Source organism: Anser cygnoides, chromosome 29, assembly GCF_040182565.1.
Source record: "Anser cygnoides isolate HZ-2024a breed goose chromosome 29, Taihu_goose_T2T_genome, whole genome shotgun sequence".
Classification (NCBI taxonomy): Eukaryota; Metazoa; Chordata; class Aves; order Anseriformes; family Anatidae; genus Anser; species Anser cygnoides.
Window position 1 is genome coordinate 1,189,526 of NC_089901.1, and position 22,235 is coordinate 1,211,760.

Genomic DNA, 22,235 nt, shown 5'->3' on the forward strand with positions numbered 1-22,235 from the left:
GTGAGCGATGGAGCAGGGGCTGAAGCACAGTGTGAGCCTGAATGGCCCAGGAAACTCAAAGGATTTGCTGGTGTGTGCAGAGGAGATGCTTGTGTGCTCCCCTGAGATGCCTGGGTGCCTCAGGAGATGCTTTCTTGCTCCATGGAGATTCTTCGCTATGCCAAGAATATTCTGGCTGCTCCCCAGGCTGCTTAGCTGCTCTATCCAGATGCTCCCTGGGTGTGCAGGGAGATGCTTGGTTTCTGCAAGAAGACACCTGGGTGATGCAGGGAGTTTCCTGGCTGTCCCAGGAGGATGGACTGGTGATCCTGAAAGTTTCTTGGTGGCTGCAGACAAATGCTTGAGTGCTATCTGGGGATGCTTGTGTACCCTAGGAGATGCGTTTGTGTGCCCAAGGGAGAGGCTTGTTTGATCCAGGGCAAAGCTTTTTTTCTCCAGGGAGGATTTTGGGTGCTCCAGGGAGATGGTTGGGTGCTTTCTGTGTGATGCTTGGCTCCAGGGAGATGCTGGAGTGCTGTGGGGAGATGCTTGGCTCCTGCACGTTGGTGTTTGTGTCCCCTGGGGGATGCCCAGGTGCCCACGGGGACATACTTAAATGACTGTGGCAGGTGCTTGTGCACCCCATGCAAGCTCTTGGGTGCCAAGGGAGGTGCTTCCCATGTCCAGTGAGAAGTTTGTGTGCCCCAGGTGGTGGTATGGAGCCCTGGGGAGATGGTTGAATTCTCCACTCAGATGTAGGAGTGTGCTGGGGAGATTCTTAGGTACTGCCATGAGGTGCTTGGGTGTTCCAGGGAGGTGCTTGTGTGCTGCAGGGTGATGCTTGGGTGACTGGGGAGAACTTTGGGTGCTCCCGGGAGGTGTTTGTGTGTCCCAGGGATATTCTTATTTGCCCTGAGGAGATACTTGTGTGCCCTGGGAACATCGTTGGGCTCTCTAGGAAGATGCTCCTCTTCCCCTAGGGGACACTTGGATGCCCCAAGAGGTGCTTGGGTACTGCAGAGAGCCGCTTGCATCCTCAAGGGCTATGCCTGAGTGCTCCAAGTGTGTTGTGCAGTGCCTTAGGGATGTGCTTGGGTGCCCCTGTGAGAGGTCTGTGTGCACCTGGGGGTACATGTGACCCTGAGGCAGGTGCCTGTGGTCCCCAAGGATGTGCTTGGGTCCCCCAGGTGGTGCTTGGGTGCCATGGGAAAATGCTTCCCCAGGGAGATGCTTGTGTACCCGGGGAGATGTTGGCTGACCCAGGCCCACGAATAGTTTCTCCAGAGAGGTGCTTCATTGCTGGAGGGAGATTCCTGGGTGCTCAGAAGACGTTCGGGGTGATCTATGCAGATGCTTGAGCACCCACGAGTGATGCTACTGTTCCCCAGGCAGGTACTTGGCTCTTCCAAGGAGGTGCTTGGCTTGTCTCTTTAGGTCTGTGGGTGGTTCAAAGTAATGCTTGTCTGCCTTTGGGCAGTGTTGGAGTGCATCAGGAGGTGAGAGGTTTAGACAGTGCAAATTCTCTGTGCTCCAGTGAGGTGCATGAGAGCCGTAGGGAGGTGCCTGTGTCCTCCAAAAAGAAGCTTGGGTTCCCTGGGGAGAATGTTTGTTGCCTCAGGGACAGAGCTGTGTTCCTGGGAGTTTCTTTGGAGCTCCAGGGAAAGGCTTGCGTGCTCCAGGGTGACCCTTGGGTTTCTTGGGGAAATCCTTGGCATGTCCTGAACAATGTTGGAGTTCGCAGGGGCCATTCATTGCTGCCCCAGGGAGTTCCTTCCGTGTCCAGTAAGATGCTTGGTTTGTCCCGCAGGATGCTTCTGTTCCCTTGGGAGATGCCCGCTCTCCACAGAGAGATGCTTTGATGGTGAGTGTGATGCTTGGCTACTGGCATGAGATGCTTGTGATCCCCATGGACGTGCTTGTGTTTCCAAGGGAGGTGCTTGGGCTGCCCAGGAAGATCTTGGCGTTTCCTGAGAGGTGGTACTCAGTGGATGCTCATTGGTGCTGCTGGAGTGACTCAGGAAGATGCCTGGGTTCTCTGGGGTGGTGCTTGGTTCCTCAGGAATATCCCTGGGTGCCTGAGGATACACTTCGCTCCTCCTATGGAATGCTTGGGTCCCTAAAATGTTCATGCTTGTGTGCCCTGCAATGATGCTTAAAGAAACTGCTGCAGGGAGCTCCAAATGTTTCCATTGGTGTTCCAAAGCAATGTGCCTGGGGAAGAACTGTGTAGCTCCAGGGAGAGGCTTGAGTGCTGTGCAGAGATGCTTGGTTCCTCCAGAAGGATGCTTCTGTTCCCTAGGGAGATGCTTGTTTTCCCAAGAGAGATGCTTTGATGGAAAGTGTGCTTTTTGGCTACTGAAATACTGAGATGCTTTTGTTCTCCGAGGATACACCAGAGATGCCTGCGTTACCGAGGAAGATCTCTGTGTTCCCTGAAAGATGGACTCAATGGGTATTCAGTGGAGATGCCGGGGTGACACAGGAAAATGCTTGGATTCTCAAAGGATCTCCTTGGTTGCCCCAGGAAGATTCCAGGGTGCTCCAGGGAGGTTCCTGTGTAACCTGGGAAGGGCCTGACGTGCCCAGGGGAATCCTTGTCTCCTCCAAGGTTCTTCAGGGCTGATCCAGGGAGTTTGCCCCGGGGGCATTCTTTGGAGCTCCAATGGAATGCTTGGCTTCCTGGAATTTTTTTTTCCAAGTTGCTTCAGTGGTTCAGAAAGACGCTGTTGTTCCCAGGATATATTTGAGGGTCCTCCAGGGAGGTCCATCCAAGGTCTTCCCTGGACAAACCGTGGGGAGATGATCAGGAGGTGCTTGGTTTTCCTGGGGATATGCTCAGGTGCCCAAAGAGGTGCTTGTGTTCCCCGAGAGGTGCTTGGGTGCTCCAGGGCAGGAGCCTGGCTCTTAAAGATTGCATGCTCCAGGGAGATCCTTGTGTGTCCAGGGAGACAGTCAGGTGCTGCAGGGAGCTGCTTGGGTGCTCCTGGTTGGTGCCTTCTTTTCCCCAGAGGTGCTGGGGTGCGCTGGACTGATAAAGGAGTGCTCCAGTGAGTGCATTTGTTCCTCAGTAAATCTGCTTGCATTCTCTGGGGAGATGGTTGAGAGGTATTCGGGTGCTTGAAGGATGTACCTTGGTTCCCTGGGGAGATGCTTAAGCACTCTTGGTATTTTCTTGACTTTTCTAAACAACCCTTTAGTGGTCTGGGACAATTTTTCAGTGCATCCGCAGTGAGATGCTTGAGTACTAGAAGGAGATGCCTGGGTCCACAAGGAAAATGCTGATGTTCCCTGGGGTGCCCACGGGGACATACTTGAATGACCTAAGGAGAGTCTTGTGCACCCCATGGAAGCTCTTGGGTGCCAAGGGAGGTGCTTCCCATCTCCAGTGAGATGTCTGTGTGCCCCAGGTGGTGGTATGGAGCCCTGGGGAGATGCTTGGGTTCTCCACTCAGATGTAGGAGTGTGGGTTTGAGATTCCTGGGTACTGCCATGAGGTGCTTGAGTGTTCCAGGGAGGTGCTTGGCTTCCCTGGGGAGATTTTTGGATAATACAAAGAGAGGCTTTGGTGTTCCAGTGAGGTGTTTAGGTGCCCTAAGGATATGCTTGAGAGCATCTCCTTCGTATACCAAACACCTCCCTGGGCAACCAGATCAACACCTGTAGGTGCCCAAGGATCTGCAAAGGCCACCCAAGAATATCTTTCAAGCAGCCAAGAATCTCCCTCCAGCAATGAAGCACCTCTCTGGAGAAACCACACATCGCCCTGGGTAAGCCAAACATCTCCCTGGGTACACAAGCATCTCCCTGGACAATCCAAACACCTTCCTGGAGCACCCAAGGAGTTCCTCGGGGTCTGTAAGCTTTTTCTCATGGTACACAAGCACCTCCTGGGACAACCAAGCACCTTGCTGGGGACCGGAATCACCTGCTTGTGAGTCAGAATTTCATCCAGAGTCACCCTAGAATCTCACAGGGGCAACCAAGCAGCTCTCTAAGGGACTCAGCAGCACAAGTGGAGCACTCCAGCACCTCCCTGCACCACACAAACTGCTCTCTGCAGTACCCAACCACCTCCTGGGGCTTCCAAGTGTCTTCTCAGAGGAACTGAACAGCTTCCTAGAGAGCCCAAGAATACTCCCAGGTCAAACAAGCTTCTCCCCAGAGCACATAAACATATCCCTGAGGCACACAAACACCTCTCCGGAGCATCCAAATTCTCCCCAGGTCACCCAAGCATCTCCCTGCAGCACACAAGCACCTCCCTGGAACACTCAAGCACCTCATGGCAGTACCCAAGAGTCTCCCCACTGCACTCCCACATCTGAGTGGAGAACCCAAGCATCTCCCCAGGGCTCCATACCACCACCTGGGGCACACAGACATTTCACTGGCGATGGGAAGCACCTCCCTTGGCACCCAAGAGCTTCCATGTGGTGCACAAGCACCTAGAAGGGTCATAATATGTCCCCGTGAGCACCCACGCATCATGACAGGGCACATAAGCACCTCCTTGGAGATATCAGGCATCTACCTAGAGCATTCAAGAATTTACCCTAAATAAGAAGAATATCCTTCAAGCACCCAAGCATCTCCATACTTCTATCTAATACCTTCTTGGAAGACCCAAGCACCTCTCTGTGGAAGAGTAGCATCAACCGTGGGCACCCAAGCATCTCCATGGGGCACCCAAGAAAATCCTTGCAGGACCCAAGCATCTCCACACAGCAATGAAGTACCTCCTTGGAGAAACCTGACAAACATCTCCCTGGGGAACACAAGCACTTTCCTGGAGGACCCAAGGATCCCCTTGGAATCCCCAAGCATTTTTCCAGGGCACGCTAGCATCTCCTTGCTTGACCCAGACAACCTTCCTTGAGCGCATGAGAATCTCTCTGAAGCACCCAAGCATCTCCCCAAAGCATCCATGCACTTTTGTGGGACACCCAGGTTCCTCCCATTGATGACAAAGCCTGTCCCTGGGGTGTGCAAGCAATCCCTTATGAACCCAAGAAATTCCCAGATCACACAAGCATCTCCCAGAGGCATCCAAGTACATTCTGAGAACACCCAAGCATCTATTTGGAGCAATAACGCACTCACTGTGGCACCCAGGCGTGTCCCTGGAGCACCCAGACATGCCCCCGGGGCACCCAGGCATCTCCTTTGAGCATTGTAACATCTCCCCAGGGCACACAAGCACCTCCTGGTACAAACAAAGATTGCCCTGGACACCCAAGTCTTGACACGGAACTCAGAACCATCTCCCCAGGATACACAAGCACCTCAAGGGATAGCCGAGATCCCCCATGGGGACCTCCAGCCCCTCCCCATGGTTCACTAAAACCTCCCTGGGGTACACAGATATGTCTCTGGGAACCGAAAGCATCTCCACAGAGCATCCAAGGCTTTCTCTGGAGCACTAGGAACCTCCCTGGGGTATAAAAGCATTACAGGGGCACCCAAGAACCTCCCTAAGGCACATCTGTCCCCAGGCAGAGCTCCAGGCACTCCAGCTGCTCATTGACAGGGAGGGCAATGCCCCCTCCTCGTGTCCTTAGCCTGTCCTTCCTAAAGAGCCCGTGTCCTTCCATTCCAACACGCCAGTCATGGGAGGCACCCCCCCACGTCTCCTCAGTGCCAAAGAGGTCATTTCATAGCAGCGGGCACAGATGGGGCTGAGGGACTCAGTGCGTTCTTCTTGCCTTAGTCTTTGCCAAAAAGCTCCCTCTCCTCTGAGCTCAGGGATATGGGAGAGAACCAGAAAATGGAAAGAAATTGTTGGTTGAGGTAAAAACTGTTGAAGAGGACAGAAAAGGAAGGGAGAATAATAACAACGGAATTGTACCAAGCAAGGACAGCCAGCAGCATCCTGGGCTGTGTGAGCCGGGAAAGGCCAGGGGATACAGGGAAGGGATGATCCGGAAGACGGCATCCAGATTTTGGGTCCCCAGGACAGGAGGGATGTCAGCAAGCTGCAGCGGGTTTGGCACAGGGCCCCCAAGATGCTCTGGAGCACTCTGCCTGTGAGGAGAGGCTGAGGGTGCTGGGCTTGTCCAGCCTGGAGAAGGGCAGGACGAGGGGGACCTCCTCTGGCTGTAGCTCTGAGGGGGTTGTGGAGGATGCAGAGCCAGGATCTTCAGCTGGGTTCAGGGTGGGAGGACAAAAGACAACAGCTGTGAAGCTGAAAGAGGAGAGCTTCAGGCTGGAGAGAAGGCAAAAAGCCTTTTCACCATGAGCTCAGCCAGGCGTCACCTGGAGGCTGTGCAGTCTCCATCTTTGCTGGTTTTGCAAAATGCAACAGGATCATGCCTTGAACAGCCTGTTCTGGCTGTGCTTGTGACAACTTGGGCTGCAGGCCTCCTGAGGTCCCTGACAACATGCCTTGTGGTCCTTTGACCTCAGGCCCAATTTCTGCTGGCGACAGAGGAGATGCTGTGGGGCCTGAATCCTCCTGTGCTGTAGGGGACCATCTAAAGCCAGGCAGGTGAACTCCGTCTCTTCACCTGTCTGAAGGGAATGCATACTCTGTCCTGGCCCTAAAGGACAGCTGAGCATCGTTTCTACTTTTGCCACACTTTCCTTTCACCTGGAAAAATGAATATTGCATGCAGGTTCATGGCCCTGATTTCCTCCATCTGTGCAGCGAGGTCAAAATCTCGGTGTTATTTACTTTTCTGCAAAGACTGTGAATTGTCATGGACCTTGCATGGGCAGATAAGATTTGGGGGGGCAAGGGGGGGCGGGTCACAGGGCTTTGTACAAGATGCAGAATGATCTTATTTAATGGTGTTGGCCTAACAATACTAGAAATGTTTTGAAATGTCAATAAAAATTAAAAAAAAAGAAAACAAAACTAAACAGAAATAAAGGCAAACTTCTAAAGCATTGATAGTTTATGATTGATGTACATTTCCGCTTTTACAATTTTTGTGATTTTGTTTTCCTTTGTTTTAATAGTTAATAATGGCCAGTGTTGATGATCTGAGACACACTGCCCAGCCTCCACCTGCAGCTCCTGAGGGCCTCCGGTCTCCCACAGGTCCTCTTGACAGCTCCCAGCCCCAGTACAGAGGGGCCTCTGAACCTAGCAAGGTCTGCCTGGAAGGGTGAACAAACTATTCCAACATAGGAAAGAAAATAAAAATAAATAAATAAAATTTTAAAAAGAGCACATGTTCATCACCTCAAACACTCTGTCTAAAACAGTTCTTGTATGGCCATCCCTTGTGGAAGGTGACCGTCAGTAGCTGCAGCTTGCACTGGGCACACAGCTGAGGAGAGTGTTTTACTGAACTGCATCACACTTAACTTTGGTTGGTTTTCAATGGGGAGCAATCCTTCTGTGCCTGCGTGCAGGCAGTTCTGTGGGGAAAAGGTCTGGGAGTTGGTGCAAAGGAGCTGTAACATGCAGCTGCAGCCCCGACTGGAGAAGTCTGATGGGAGGAGAAGTGCTGCAAGTCCCAGGTGGCTCCTGAGAGAAATGGTGGGGCTGGGGAGGTGAGGAGCAAGGTTGCCCACAGACTGTCTGGCCTCAAGGGACCGCTTTTCCAAGCTGACCAGGCCTCCTTAGGAGACCCTCTGGGTCAACAGCAAAGGGAGAGGGCAGGGAATTGAAATACATCAAGAAAGAATCCAACCTGAAGGGAAAACTCTCTTGTTATCAACTGTTCATTGAAATCTGCCTCATTCGCTACCCTCCCGAAATCTCCCCACTTAGATGTACAAGCCCTGAAGCCTTGAAGGAACTGCTGGGCAGAAGGAGGGCACAGGAGGGCTCTCTGCATTGTACTGAGCCCCAGGGTGTATTTGGTGCTGAGTCCGTGGACCTCTGGTCCTGAGAGGAGATAGCGCCGGGCGCACAAGAAGGGAAGGCCAGAAGAAATGCTGAAGTTTCTGGGAGTGTTAATTGGTCCCACTGGGGGCCATTACCACCACAGCTCCCCCATGGACCTGTTAGAGAAGGAAATGGGAGGCAGTGACGACAGGCAGGCAAAGGCAAAGTAAAGGTGGCCCTGATGCCGAGCAAAACCTTCATGTGTTTTATCAAAGCAAACACCAAGGCCTGACACCCAGCTCTGGGAAGAGAGCTTCTGTTCCTCATGCTGCTCTTCAAGGGGCAGTGGGATCTGGGCTGTGTGATGGCAGCTAAAGGACAACAGTACAACACCAGTGCACAGGGCTGCAGGGAGGCCACATGGTTTCAGTGCCAGGAGCACAATGTGTCGTCTCATAGGCCCCAGTGGCAGAGACAACAGTCAGAGCCAAGGGGACAAAGACCTCTGCTCTGTCAGGGCCTTCCAGCCCTGTCAGTGCCCTTGGACGTCTCCCCACAGGTTGTCCTATCCTGCCCCATGCCTGAACCATTTTCCCTGCAGCCTGGGGACATCCAACCTGCTTCCCCACCGCAGCATCTCCCTACCCATACTAGGAACTGCTTGTGCTCACTGTCTTTGACTTGAAACACAAAGCCATGGGCTGATCCAGACTCCCTGGCAGTCACCACAGCACTGCCCTTGGAGTGCCATTTCTTTCTCCTCATCACCATGCTGGACCTCCAAAACGGCAGATTGTGGTGGCTTTCCTTTCTCACGTTCTTTCTCCCTACCCAAAATGGGCCACCATCTCTGAAAGCAGATTTCCAGCTCTCAGGAGCTCCTACAAGAGTGCCCTGAGCCTGAGCTTTACCAGGCCTAGGAAGCGCAGGGCTCTCAGCCCCCACACGCATGACCCCTAGCCCTGTCTTGGCACACCTCCTGTGAACCCTCTCCATTCCTCACTATTCCTTCAGAAAAGGAGCCTCATACTGGGAAAGACTCTTCCAGTTAGGGCCACACCAGTGTGCAGTCATGGAAGATGAGAAGTGCCTTGCCTGGGTGGACACACTCCTCCTAGTGCAGCCCAGCGTGGACATGACCATATCCGTGTTTAGCACTGCCGGCTCATATGGCATTCCTGGTTGTGCCCAGGCTCTTTTCCTCCTGGTTGCTCTTCCTGCAGTCCGGTCCAAGCCTGCTGTCATGTATGGAGCTGTTCTGCCCCTGATGCAGAACATCACAAGGTGGGAAAGAGAGGCTCTCTTCTCCTTGGAAAATGCAATGAGATTTATTCACCAAATCCAAGAGTTTCACAAGAAACTGCCCATTCTGAAATGTACCGCAACGGAACCTGGTCATGGAAGTCATCTTCAAGCATGTAGAGGATATGTTGATCAGGAGTAGTCAGCATGGATTCCCCAAGGAGAAATCACGCTTAACCAACCTGATAGCCTTCTATGATGAGTCGACTAGCGGGGCAGATGAGGGGGGAGCAGTGAATGTGGTGTTCCTTGATTTCAGAAAGGCTTTTCACACTGTTTCCCATAACATCCTCATAGACAAGCTCAGGAAGCATGGCCTACCTGAGTGGACAGTGAGGTGGATTGATAATTGCGTGGATGGCAGAGCTCGGAGGGTTGTGCTCAGTGGTGTGGAGTCTAGTTGGAGGCCTGTAGCTGCTGGTGTCCCCCAGGGGTCAGTACTGGGTCCAGTCTTGTTCAGCTTATTCACCAATGACCTCCTTTTCTTTTGGCTCTATATCAGGATCTGCCTTTGTCCCAGCAGCTGCGGTGCCTTGCAAGGGGCTGGGGCTGTGGTGGCCATGCCCGAGCTCTGCAGCAGCCTGTGGCAAGGCAACCTTGAGCGTGGTTGCCACGAGCCCTGCCTGCCCTCCTCCTGCCACGCTCCGTCAGGCGGCTGCAGCAGAGGGGACCCACAGCCAGCCCCTGGCTGCGCTCTGCCACCCGCCTCTCCAGTGCCATCCCTGCTGCCTTGGGGTGCTCTGTGACGCGCTGGGTGACCTCACAAGGCCTGCCGGCCAGCACATCTCCTGCGGGGCAACCAGGCCGAACAGCGGCAGGGACCTCACCACCGCCCTTCCAGCCTCCTCCCCTCCCCTCGGCCATGGCCTTGTCTCTGCTGGCAGGAGCGGCCTTGGGAGGCGCTTCCTGGCCTCCTCTCGATAGCAAGCTGAAAGGAAAAATGGTCTCTTCCTTGACAGAACAATGGCATCAAATTTGAAAAGCTTCATTGGCAGATAGGTGAAACCTTTACTAGGTTTTGTTAGATAGAAGGAAGTTTAGAAACTTTCATCCCTGATGTTACCTTACTCACTAATTAGTCAGCTTTATCTATAAGAGCCTCCAGACTTGTATCTCAGAATGAGGGCAAGCTGACCCAGGCCTAGAGGATGTGTCAGAAGATTAGGCGAGGAACTCATGCTATGCGTATATCCTTGGATGTGTAAGCAACTAAGCTTTGTATGCATGCCTAAGATGAAAGAAGAAGAGAAGAAAGATTTAGATGGCTTAAGCATGGACAAGAACTGGATTCAACTAACGAACATAGTGAGGAAGACTACCGATGACCACCAGAGACCCCTGAAAGACCACCAGTGGAAACAAATGTGCATGGGTCAGAGACATTTACTGATTTTAATGAGTTACAGGAAATAGTATGAATATGTTTTGGGGAAATCTGATTAACATGTATGTTTTGATTGTATATAACCCCTATAGCTCAAACAGTTCTGTAAGCACACTAGGTGGAGTGATCCCCACTAAGTCCAGCACCTCAGTAAAAGAACGCCTGCTTTCTAAAACTCCAAATTGAGTCTTAGAGAGTTCCTTTGACTGGCTTTTACAGTATCACCCTCGCCTCCTGCCACCTGATGCCCACTCACGCTCCTGGCACAAACGTGGCCCCGCACCAACACCACCGCTCGTGCTGCCTTTGCCTCCTTACCCTGTCCTCTCCCTCGACTCCTTGTCTCTGCCAGGCCCCACGTTCCACACCCAAATGCATCCCTTTGCTCTCACCACCCTTTCCCCTGCCCAGCAGGATGGCAGAGCCAGGGCAGGACATGGGAGAGTTAGGCCCTGTAGCGCCCATGCAGAACGCTTGTGGCAAAGCGGAAGCTGAGATTGGGCTCTGTGGTGCAGAGGAGGCCAATTTTAAAGTACCCTCTTTTAGTTTTAAAACATTACCTAAAGGCCCCCTTTAGGTACTGGAAGGCTGCTATAGGGTCTCTCCAGGCTGAAGAGAACCAGCTTTCTCAGCCAGTCTTCACTGAAAAGGTGCCCCAGCCCCTCTGTCATGTTTTTGGCCTCTTCTAGACTCCTTCTAATACTTCCATGCCCTTCTTGATTTCGGGGCCCCAGAGCTGAATGCATGTTGTGGTTTAACCCGGCTGGCAGCTAAACACCACACAGCCGTTCGCTCACCCTCCCCCCTCCCTCTCTGGGTTGGGGAAGGAAACGGGAAAGTGAAGCCTGTGAGTTGAGATAAAGACAGTTTATTAAGACAGGAATATAATAATAACAATAATAATAATAATGATAATGATAATAGTATTAATAATAATAATGTGTAAGAAACAAGTGATGCACAATGCAATTGCTCACCACCCGCTGACCGATGCCCAGCCTATTCCCGAGCAGCCGGCCCCCCACCCCGGCCAGCCACCCCTATATATTGTTTAGCATGACGTCAGATGGTATGGAATACCCCTTTGGCCAGTTTGGGTCAACTGTCCTGGGTCTGTCCCCTCCCAGCTCCTGCTGCACCCTTAGCCTGCTCGCTGGCAGGACAGAGTGAGAAGCCGAAAAGTCCTTGGCCTGGTGTAAACACTGCTCTGCAACAATTAAAACATCAGCATGTTATCAGCGCTCTTCTCATCCTAATCCAAAACATAGCACCCTACCAGCTACTATGAGGAAAATTAACTCTGTCTTAACTGGAACCAGGACAGGGATGCAGGGAGATGGTTGATGTTTGAGCATCAACTGATAGAATGGACTGGCTTGGAAGGGACCTTCAAGGTCATCTAATTCCGCCCCTCCTGCCACGGGCAGGGACACCTTCCACCAGACCAGCTTGCTCAAAGCCCCATCCAACCTGCCCTTGAACACTTTCTGGGATGGGGCATCCACAGTTTCTCTGGGCAACCTCTTCCTAGGACTCACCACCCAGATAAGAAAAGAATTTCTTCCTCATATCTAATCTAAATCTACCCTTCTTTGGAATTCAAACCATTGCTCCCTCCTTGGTCTATCATCTCCTCATCAAGCTCATGAACGGTCCAACCTGACACACTGGAAGTAAGCCAAGTGGCAGGAGGCTGGCACGAATTGAGAAAGGAACTGCTGACCAAAACGAGCAGGAGAAGGAGGCAGATAAACGGCGGGAGCTTGCTGCCTCCCAGCATCAAAGGCTCAGTAATTCTGTACAGGGGAGACTCGTTATAGTTTGGGAGTTTACGGAATGGGGGGGGATTGTGGTGCAAGCTCCTGGTTAGACAGAGGGTCCAAGTCCAGCTGCTGGAGGGATCCATTTTGTCTGTGTGTCTGTACAGGTATATGTTTTCCCAGAATATACCCCAGCAGAGAACAAGCCCAGCATTCATTCAGTTTGGTCCTGGCTTTGCTTGCTTTGTAGTGTCATTGGGTGATTTAGACATGGATTTCATGGTAATTCTTCCGTGGGTTGGAAATTCCACTGAACAAGGGCCTCCCTTAGTGCCTGTAGAGTCCTGACACTCCTCACGTTGTTACCTTGTGAGAGTCACCACCATCACGGTGAGCCATCAGCACCCAACTATGACCAGGAGACAAAAGGGAGCTTCAGGGCAGGGGGACCTTGGGAATGTCCAGCCTTCAGCCAACAGAAACCCCCTGGAGGTGGCAAGGAGAAGTGGCCAGTGCTGCACGTGGGGCAGAATACCTGCATCCATCAGGGCAGGGCTGGACGTGAGCAGCTGAGGGGGGACCCTGAGGAGAAGGCGTGGGTGCTACGAGGACACCATAGGAGCCAGTGGGACATGCTGAGAGGGAGCAAGGCTAGCTCTTTACGGGGCTGCACTAGAGGCAGCGGGGGCCACCCAAACTCTTACCCACTGTGCACTGGGCATCAGGGCCACCTTTCCTGGGCCTTGGTCTCCCCATCATCACTGCCTGCACTTTTCTGCTCTAACAAGTCCATGGGGAGGCTTTGTCTGTAATGTCCCTCAGTGGCACCGTTAACACTGGGAGAGGCTTTGCAGTTTGCATCAGACTTGGACTACTTGAGAAGCTGCTTCAGCCTCCCACGAGCAGCTCCTGTGCCAGGCGCAGCAGGGCTGGGGGCACTGCGTGCAGCTGGCATGGGGAGAGGAGAGGAGGGGGAGAGAGGTTCAGGGCAGCCTGGCATAGAAAAGCAGGGGAGAGCTGGCAGAGGGAGAAATCCTCACAGCCACCTCCCCTTGGTAAGTGTCTGGGTGCAGGGCAATGCCGCTGCGCACCCTGCCAGGCTTTCCTGGAGCTGGCACAGCCCTCAGGCGATGGCAGCTGTCAGGAGGACGCTCGGTTTTGGAGTTGAAGGGCACACAGGACTTGTGTGCTGCAGGGTGAGCGTGCAGGGCCCGAGGGCTCTGTTCTCTTGGGGCCGGCTGCAGGCTGTGCAGCCGGGGGTGCAGGCAGGGGTGCCCAGGGCTGTGGTGCAGAGCAGGGTCCCTGCTGTGCCCCAGGGGCTGTGTGGCGGGGCAGGGCCTCTGCCGCCTGCCAGGCTCAGCACTCAGCCTGCCAGGGGAGCTGCCCAGGGGCTGCGGGGAGAAGCTGAGGTTGGAAGGAGCCCCCCCGGCACGGCACGGCATGGCACGGCAGGGCAGGGTCCTGCTGCTGCCCAGAGCCTGCTGCCTGGGGCAGGCTGCTCACAGCCCCACACCTCCCCAGGGCACTGCACAGCAGAACTGCTCAGCAACAGGTACCTGAAGGCAGTGCACTTTTAGAATCTGCTTCGTTTTCCTGCCCACGTGCTGAGGCAGAAGGATGGCAATGGAGTAGGAACATCTGTACTAGAGACTAAGGCTCCTTGAGCGTTGCTGCTGCTCTGGGGCACCTCACACACCTCAGCGTACAGACGGTATCGACATCACCTTTGTTGTTTCTTAGGGAATTATTTGACCTTCTCCTCATGTCCTGCAGCAGGGACATGTCCCTGGCCTGTGGACTTCTCAGATCCCTCCCAGTTCCCTTTTACTTCTTGCTGCAGACCAGGACTGACTGCTGCACAGCCCACAGCACAGCCCCCTGCTTCTTGTGGCACCCTCAGAGCACCAACCAGAGGTAAGCCAAGCAGCTGCAGAAAGCTCTTCCTGTGAAAGGAATGCGAAAGAATGTGTTGTGTGTGGCTGCTCTTTGAGATATGCAAAGTATTTTGGTAAGAGAAGTCCTTGAATTTTACAATGTCATTTCTTCTTTTGGACATACCACCTTGTCCAGGGCCAAGAAATGTGTAACAGCAGCTCCATCACCGAGTTCCTCCTGCTGGCATTCGCAGACACGCGCGAGCTGCAGCTCCTGCACTTCAGGCTCTTCCTGGGCATCTACCTGGCTGCACTCCTGGGCAACGGGGTCATCATGACTGCCATAGCCTGCGACCACCGCCTCCACACCCCCATGTAGTTCTTCCTCTTCAACCTTGCCATACTCGACCTAGGCTCCATCTCCACCACTCTCCCCAAAGCCATGGCCAATTTCCTCTGGGACACCAGGGCCATTTCCTATGTGGGATGTGTTGCACAGCTCTTTCTGATAATCTTTTTCAATTTAGCAGAACTTTCTCTTCTCACTGTCATGTCTTATGACCGCTACGTTGCCATCTGCCAGCCCCTGCACTATGAGACCCTCCTGGGCACCAGAGCCTGTGCCACCATGGCAGCAGCTGCCTGGGGCAGTGGCTTTCTCCACGCTGTGCTGCACATTGCCAATACATTTTCACTGCCTCTCTGCTGTGGCAATTCCCTCAACCAGTTCTTCTGTGAAATCCCCCAGATCCTCAAGCTCTCCTGCTCAGACTCCTACCTAAGGGAAATTCATATTACTACAGTTACTGCTTTTCTATTATTGGGGTGTTTTGTTTTCATTTCACTGTCCTATGTGCAGATCTTCAGGGCCGTGCTGAGGATCCCCTCGCAGCAGGGACGGCACAAAGCCTTTTCCACGTGCCTCCCTCACCTGGCTGTGGTCTCCCTCTTTATGAGCACAGTCATTTTTGCCCACCTGAAGCCCCCCTCCATTTCCTCCCCTTCCCTGGATCTTGTTCTGGCATTTCTGTACTTGGTGGTGCCTCCAGTAGTGAACCCCTTCATCTACAGCATGAGGAACCAGAAGATCAAGGTTGCCGTGTGGAAAGTGATGTCTGGGTGTTTTTCTTGCGCAATAGATTGCCCGCCTTCTTCTGTAAATCACTCGTAATGTTACTCATGATAGGCGAAGCCCCTGGGTCTTATGTTCTTGTGTTGTTATTGTTGAATTTTTTTTTTCCAATTTTATTTTCTCAAATGTTATCCACAAAGGAATATAATTCTTCATTTTGCTTATGTATTTAAACGAATTCAAGTGCCTTTTTGTCTTATGTCCTTCCTCTGAGGCCTTTTCTGTGGCTGCAGGGACAGTGCCTGTGTGCAGAGGTGGAGGGGAAAAGAGTCGTGGCCCAGCAGTCCAGCCCGGGAGCACCAGCACTGGGTCAATGCAGAGCTGCTCTCCTGCCACTGCCACCCTCTCCTGCTGAGCCCTGCTGGCGGTGTAAGGCCTGGCTGCTCCTGCAGCTTGGTGCCAGTGCTGCTGTGTGGCCATGCTGGGACCGCAGGCAGGGACAGGCATTGGGCACTTGAGTGACACAGCTGCCCTCCAGAACAGCATTTCCCTCCTAAAAGGGCCGTGCCTGAAGGCTCACGTCATCTTTTGGAGTTGCCATCACATCAGAACTTGCTCAAAGAGAGTCCCAAAGGCTCCCTGAGACATAGAATCATAGAGTATCCCGAGTTGGAAGGGACCCATAAGGATCACCAAGTCCAACTCCTGGCACCGCACAGGTCTACCCAAAAGTTTAGACCATCTGACTAGGTGCGCAGTCCAATCACTTCTTAAATTCAGACAGGCTTGGCGCAGTGACTACTTCCCTGGGGAGCCTGTTCCAGTGTGCGACCACCCTCTCGGTGAAGAACCTCTTCCTGATGTCCAGCCTAAACTTCCCCTGCCTCAGCTTAACACCGTTCCCGCGGGTTCTGTCTCTGATGATTACGGAGAATAGGTCCCCTGCCCCTCCACACCACCTTGCGAGGAAGTTGTAGACAGCCATAAGGTCCCCCCTCAGCCTCCTCTTTTCCAGGCTGAACAGGCCAAGTGACCTCAGCCGCGCCTCATATGTCTTCCCCTCTAGGCCCTTCACCATCTTCGTCGCCCTCCTCTGGACACTCTCCAACAGTTTAATGTCCTTTTTGTACTGCGGTGCCCAGAACTGCACACAGTACCCGAGGTGAGGCCGCACCAGCGCAGAGCAGAGCGGGACAATCACTTCCCCCGACCGACTCGCAATGCCATACTTGATGCATCCCAGGTACGGTTGGCCCTCCTGGCTGCCAGGGCACACTGCTGGCTCATATGCATGCTCCAGGAGAAACCAGGGTGGCTTGGTGGGACAGTTGGATGCTCCAGGAAGGTTCCTCAATGCCCCAGGCAGGTGTTTGGGTGTCCTGGGGACACGCATAGCTGTCCCAGCAAATGGAACCAGCGAGATGCCTGGGTGCTCTAGGAAGATGCTTGCTTGCCCCACAGAGAGACTTGGGTGAGCTAGGACGTGCTATGGGACTTGGGGTGCTCTGGGTGGCTCTCAGCAGGGGCTTGTTTCCTTGGGGAGAATTTTGGATATTCTTATGAGATGCTTGGATGACCTTGGGAAATGTTTGAATGTTTCAATGCCCTGGGGAGTTGCTCAGATGCTCAAAGAACTTCCTTGGGAGCTCTGGGGATATATTAGCATATTTTGGGAGGTGCTTGGGTGCTCCACGGAGATGCTTTGGTGCTGTGGAGGGTGCTCCAGGAAGATGCTTGTGCTCCCAGCAAAGATTTTGGCTTTCAATAGGGAGGTGCTTGTCTTCTCCAGGGAGGTGCCTGAATGCTCCTTGAAAAAGATCGTGTGCTTTGGGGAGGTGCTTGGGTCCTGCGAGGAAGACAGGTTGGTGGTGTGGGGAGACTGTTGGGTGCTCCAGGGAGATGCCTGTGTGCTGCATGGAGCAGCCTGGGTACCCTCGGGATGTGCTTGTGTGCCTAAGGGAGATGTTGGTGTGAACCAGGGCAATGCTTTGCTTCTTCAGGGAGGAGCTTGTTGCACCTCCCTGGGACATCCTCACATGTCTCCTGGGAACCTCAACATCTTTTGGGACAATTCAGGGATGTACCCAAGACATCCAAGTCTCCCCAGAGTTCCCAAGCATCTCCCTGCAGTTCCAAGGCATTTCCACAGGAACACAGTTAGATCCCGGAGGTACCAGTCTTCTCCCCAGGGAACACAAGCATCTTCCAGAAGGACCCATGCACCTCCCCACAGCACTCAAGCATCTCACTGGGGCGCTGAAAACTTTCCACTGTGAACCCCTCACCTCCTGACTCACTAAGACATCAACCAGAAGCAAACAAACCTTACTTTGAAGGGTAATGAAACCATCCATCTCTGGGGGACAGCCAAACATCTCTCTGGGGAACCCAGGAACCTCTCTTGAAGACCAAGGATCTCCCTGGGGTACCCAAGCATTTTCCCAGGGCATGCTGGCATCTCCGCAGGGCATCCAAGCACCTTCCAGGAGCACACAGTCTTCTCCTGGAGGCACACAAGAACATTCCCAGAGCACCCAACCATCGATTTAGAGCAAGAAAGCACAACACGGGGGCACCCAGGCATGTCTCTGGAGACCCTCCCTGGAGGAGACAAACTGCTTTCTGCAGTACTCAAGCACCTCCTGGGGCACCCAAGTATCTCCTAGGGGAATAGGAGCATCTTCCTAGAGAGCCCAAGGACATGCCCAGGGCACACAAGCACCTCCCTCCCCAGAGCACAGAAGCATAACCCTGCTGCACCCAGGGTTCTCCCCGGTCACTCAGGCATCTCCCTGCAGGTCCTAAAGCATCTTGGTGGAACACGCAAGCACCTCCCTGGGCATACCACCCATCTTGGTGGAACTGCCAAGCATCTCCCCAAGGAATCCAACACCTTCCTGGAGCACCCAACTGTCTCACTCAGGGCAAGCAAGCACCTCCCTTCACACCAAGACATATCCCTGCAGCACCCATGCCTGTTCCCGGAGCACCCGAGGATCTCCCCAACACACCCAGTCTGCTGAGCTCCAGCCCCTGCTCAGGCTGCAGCGGGACTCTGGCCCTGCTCAGCCTCGCACACCGCTTCAGCCCCTGCTTCATCGCGCACTCACCTCCCTGTCCTGCCCTGCTCTGCCCTCTGCTGCCTGCTGCCAGAGGCTTCCATCCCGACTGGGGCCTGCCCACACCCCTGGCCCTTTAGCCCAGCTGGGCTGCCATGTCACGGCCCCACTGTGACACCTGGGTGACACAGCCACTGCTGCCCCCTGCCCACTGGGACACCTGGGTGACACAGCCACCGCTGCCCCCTGCCCACTGCGACACCACTCACTATTTATTTCTTTGGACTCACAGCTTTGTCAGTGACACAAAATGGATCAGATTCTCCTCCAAGAAAAATATTTCCAGCATCTTCCATAAACTTCACAGGTAATGAATACCAAATAATTCTTGAAGTTTTAATCAAAAGTGTTGGTGTTCTTATTTCTTTCTTTGCTTCTTGTCCAAGTTTAGCAAGTTTTCCTTTTCTTGTTCAAGGTCCACACATATGCTTTTCTCCTTCTCTAGTTTGGAAAGTTCTCATATAAAGAGATCTTCTATTTCCAGCTGCTTGCTCTACTCTTCTGTTAAGAGGAATCCTCCTGCTTTGTGTCTTGTCCTTGTATCTGGGTTTGCTTGGCCAGCTTTGTGTCTCAGCACTTCTGCTGAGCATTCACAAGCTCCATTGCCCTTCTTTTGCACAAGGCAAAGCAGAGGACTTGAGGTGAGCAGCCTTGGGCCTGCTGAGGGACCTGCTTGGAGGATTCCTTTGGGATATGGTCCCCCTCCCTGCAGAGAGGAGGGGTGCAGGGAGATGGTTGATGTTTGAGCATCACCTGATAAAATGGACTGGCTTGGAAGGGACGTGTCAGGTCATCTAATTCCACCCCTCCTTCCACGGGCAGGAACACCTTCCACTAGACGAGCTTGCTCAAAGCCCCATCCAACCTGCCCTTGAACACTTTCTGGGATGGGGCATCCACAGTTTCTCTGGGCAACCTCTTCCTAGGAGTAACCACCCTGATAAGAAAAGAATTTCTTCCTCATACCTCATCTAAATCTACCCTTCTTTGGGATTCAAACCATTGCTCCTCGTGCTGAAGGGATCCATTTTTTACGTGTGTTTGTACAGGTATATGTTTTCCTAGAAAATATCCTAGCATACAAAGAGCCCAACACACATTCCCTCTGGTCCTGGCTTTGCTTGCTTTGTAGTGTCATTGGGTGTTTCAGGGATGGTTCTCATGGTAATTCTTGCCTGGATCAGAAATTCCACTAAACAAGTACCTCCCTTAGTGCCTGTAGAGTCCTGACCCTCCTCACGCTGTTATTGTGTGAGAATCACCACCATCAGGGTGAGCCATCGGCACCCAACCATGAACAGGTGATAAAAGGGAGCTTCAGGGCAGGGGGACCTTGGGAATCTCCAGCCTTCAGCCAGCAGAAACCCCCTGCAGGTGGCAAGGAGACGTGGCCAGTGCTGCACGTGGGGCAGAATACCTGCATCCATCAGGGCAGGGTTGGACGTGAGCAGCTGAGGGGGGACCCTGAGGAGAAGGCGTGGGTGCTACGAGGACACCATAGGAGCCAGTGGGACATGCTGAGAGGGAGCAAGGTCAGCTCCTTACGGGGCTGCACTAGCAGCAGCGGGGGCCACCCAGACCCCTTGGGTTATCGTCCCTCTCGACTCAGTGCTGCTGTGGCTACCTCTGGAGCAGGGTGGCCCAGGCTGAGGGACCTGGGCTTCTTTGGCCCTGTGTCGTGCAGGCTCTGGGCAGTAGAGAAGTAGGCTGAGACTGCTCGAGGGGTGGTTGCAGTGATGGTGGAGTTTTTCCTCTTTGTACGAAAGAGCATGGGAAAGAAAGGACATCAAAAAAATTCAGATTCAGAGTGGTGAGATGGGGGTATGAGGTGAAATGCTTCTTGAAGAGCAGAGCTGTGGTGCAAGATGTCATGCAGAGGGTGTCAGGATCAGTGCCCTGGCTTTGTGTTTCATGGATTACTGAGGGCAGATGGAGAGACATCAGTCAAGGCAGGAAGGTGCTCAGGTGAGAGCAAGGTGGGGAAGCAAGGTGGATATCTAAGTCCGGCAGGGAAACAGGTGCAGACAGGCAACAGCACAGCACAGCCTGTGATGGTTATTGTCAAGGATCCTTTGGAAGATGAAAGCCCCCGACAGAGCCAACAGCTTTGTCTGCTGGGCTCTGGCTCTTGTCTCTGTCAGTGAGACCTATGAGGAGACACCTCATCCTTACAGCATTAGGGTCTCAATGCCTCCTCATCCCCCTCCAGGAGCCTAGGAGATGTCCTCCTGTAGCCTTGTACTTGGCACTGCCCTTACCCACTGCGCACTGACCCAGAAAGAGCCCTAAACCCCGCTGGAGGGACAGGATCTCCCTTCCCAGAGGCTGGGGTCGGGGCCCGACTGTTGGACTTCATGGGACACATCAAGGTTTCCTCAGCACCAGGGCCACCTTTCCTGGGCCTTGGTCTCCCCGTCATCACTGCCTGCACTTTTCTGCACTAACAAGTCCATGGGGAGGCTTTGTCAGTAATGTCCCTCAGTGGGACTGTTAACACTGGGAGAGGCTTTGCAGTTTGCATCAGACTTGGACTACTTGAGAAGCTGCTTCAGCCTCCCACGAGCAGCTCCTGTGCCAGGCGCAGCAGGGCTGGGGGCACTGCATGCAGCTGGCATGGGGAGAGGAGAGGAGGGGGAGAGAGGTTCAGGGCAGCCTGGCATAGAAAGGCAGGGGAGAGCTGGCAGAGGGAGAAGGAGCCCCCCCGGCATGGCACGGCATGGCACGGCAGGGTCCTGCTGCTGCCCAGAGCCTGCTGCCTGGGGCAGGCTGCTCACAGCCCCACACCTCCCCAGGGCACTGCACAATAGAACTGCCCACCAGGAGCTACCTGAAGGCAGTGCACTGCCCCCTGCTTCTTGTGGCACCCTCAGAGCACCAACCAGAGAAAAGACAAGGAGCGGCAGAAAGATCGTCCTGAAATGAATAAGGCAGTATGTTGTCTGTGTGGTGTTTGTTGAGACATGCAATGGATTTTGGTCGGAAAAGTCCTTGAATTTCGCAGTCTTTCCTTCGGTTGGACAGGCTCCATTGCTCAGAGGCAAGAAGTGTGTAACAGCAGCTCCATCACCGAGTTCCTCCTCCTGGCATTCGCAGACACGCGCGAGCTGCAGCTCCTGCACTTCGCGCTCTTCCTGGGCATCTACCTGGCTGCCCTCCTGGGCAACGGGGTCAGCATCATAGTCGTAGCCTGCGACCACCGCCTCCACACCCCCATGTACTTCTTCCTCCTCAACCTCGCCCTCCTCGACCTGGGCTCCATCTCCACTTCTGTCCCCAAAGCCATGGCCAATTTCCTCTGGGACACCAGGGCCATTTCCTACCCAGGATGTGCTGTACAGTTCTTTTTGCTAGTCTTTTTGATTCCAGCAGAATTATCTCTTCTCACCATCATGGCCTACGACCGCTACATCGCCATCTGCCAGCCCCTGCACTATGAGACCCTCCTGGGCACCAGAGCCTGTGCCACCATGGCAGCAGCTGCCTGGGGCAGTGGCTTTCTCCACGCTGTGCTGCACACTGCCAATACATTTTCACTGCCTCTCTGCTGTGGCAATTCCCTCAACCAGTTCTTCTGTGAAATCCCCCAGATCCTCAAGCTATCCTGCTCAGACTACTACCTAAGGGAAGTTCATATTACTACAGTTACTGCTTTTCTATTATTGGGGTGTTTTGTTTTCATTTCACTGTCCTATGTGCAGATCTTCAGGGCCGTGCTGAGGATCCCCTCCCAGCAGGGACGGCACAAAGCCTTTTCCACGTGCCTCCCTCACCTGGCTGTGGTCTCCCTCTTTATGAGCACAGTCATTTTTGCCCACCTGAAGCCCCCCTCCATATCCTCCCCATCCCTGGACCTGGTGCTGGCAGTCCTGTATGCAGTGGTGCCTCCAGCAGTGAACCCCCTCATCTACAGCATGAGGAACCAGGAGCTCAAGAATGCCATATGGAAACTGATGACCAGGTGTTTTTCATAA

At 53.6% G+C, this 22,235-nt stretch overlaps 2 protein-coding genes across 2 annotated transcripts; both read left to right on the plus strand.

Annotated features, from left to right (window-relative positions):
- Nucleotides 1-14,607: 14,607 nt before the first annotated feature.
- On the plus strand, nucleotides 14,608-15,244 carry LOC136787370 (olfactory receptor 14J1-like). The gene has a single exon (XM_066984550.1). The coding sequence runs from the start codon at nucleotides 14,624-14,626 to the stop codon at nucleotides 15,242-15,244; it is 621 nt and encodes a 206-aa protein (XP_066840651.1). The 5' UTR covers nucleotides 14,608-14,623.
- A 5,980-nt stretch (nucleotides 15,245-21,224) lies between these two features.
- LOC136787371 (olfactory receptor 14C36-like) lies at nucleotides 21,225-22,235 on the plus strand. The gene has a single exon (XM_066984551.1). The coding sequence runs from the start codon at nucleotides 21,225-21,227 to the stop codon at nucleotides 22,233-22,235; it is 1,011 nt and encodes a 336-aa protein (XP_066840652.1).

Bases quoted from the DNA above. Each gene is read 5' to 3' on its own strand.
- LOC136787371 (XM_066984551.1), top strand. From the start codon at position 21,225: ATGCAATGGATTTTGGTCGGAAAAGTCCTTGAATTTCGCAGTCTTTCC.
- LOC136787370 (XM_066984550.1), top strand. From the start codon at position 14,624: ATGTCTTATGACCGCTACGTTGCCATCTGCCAGCCCCTGCACTATGAG.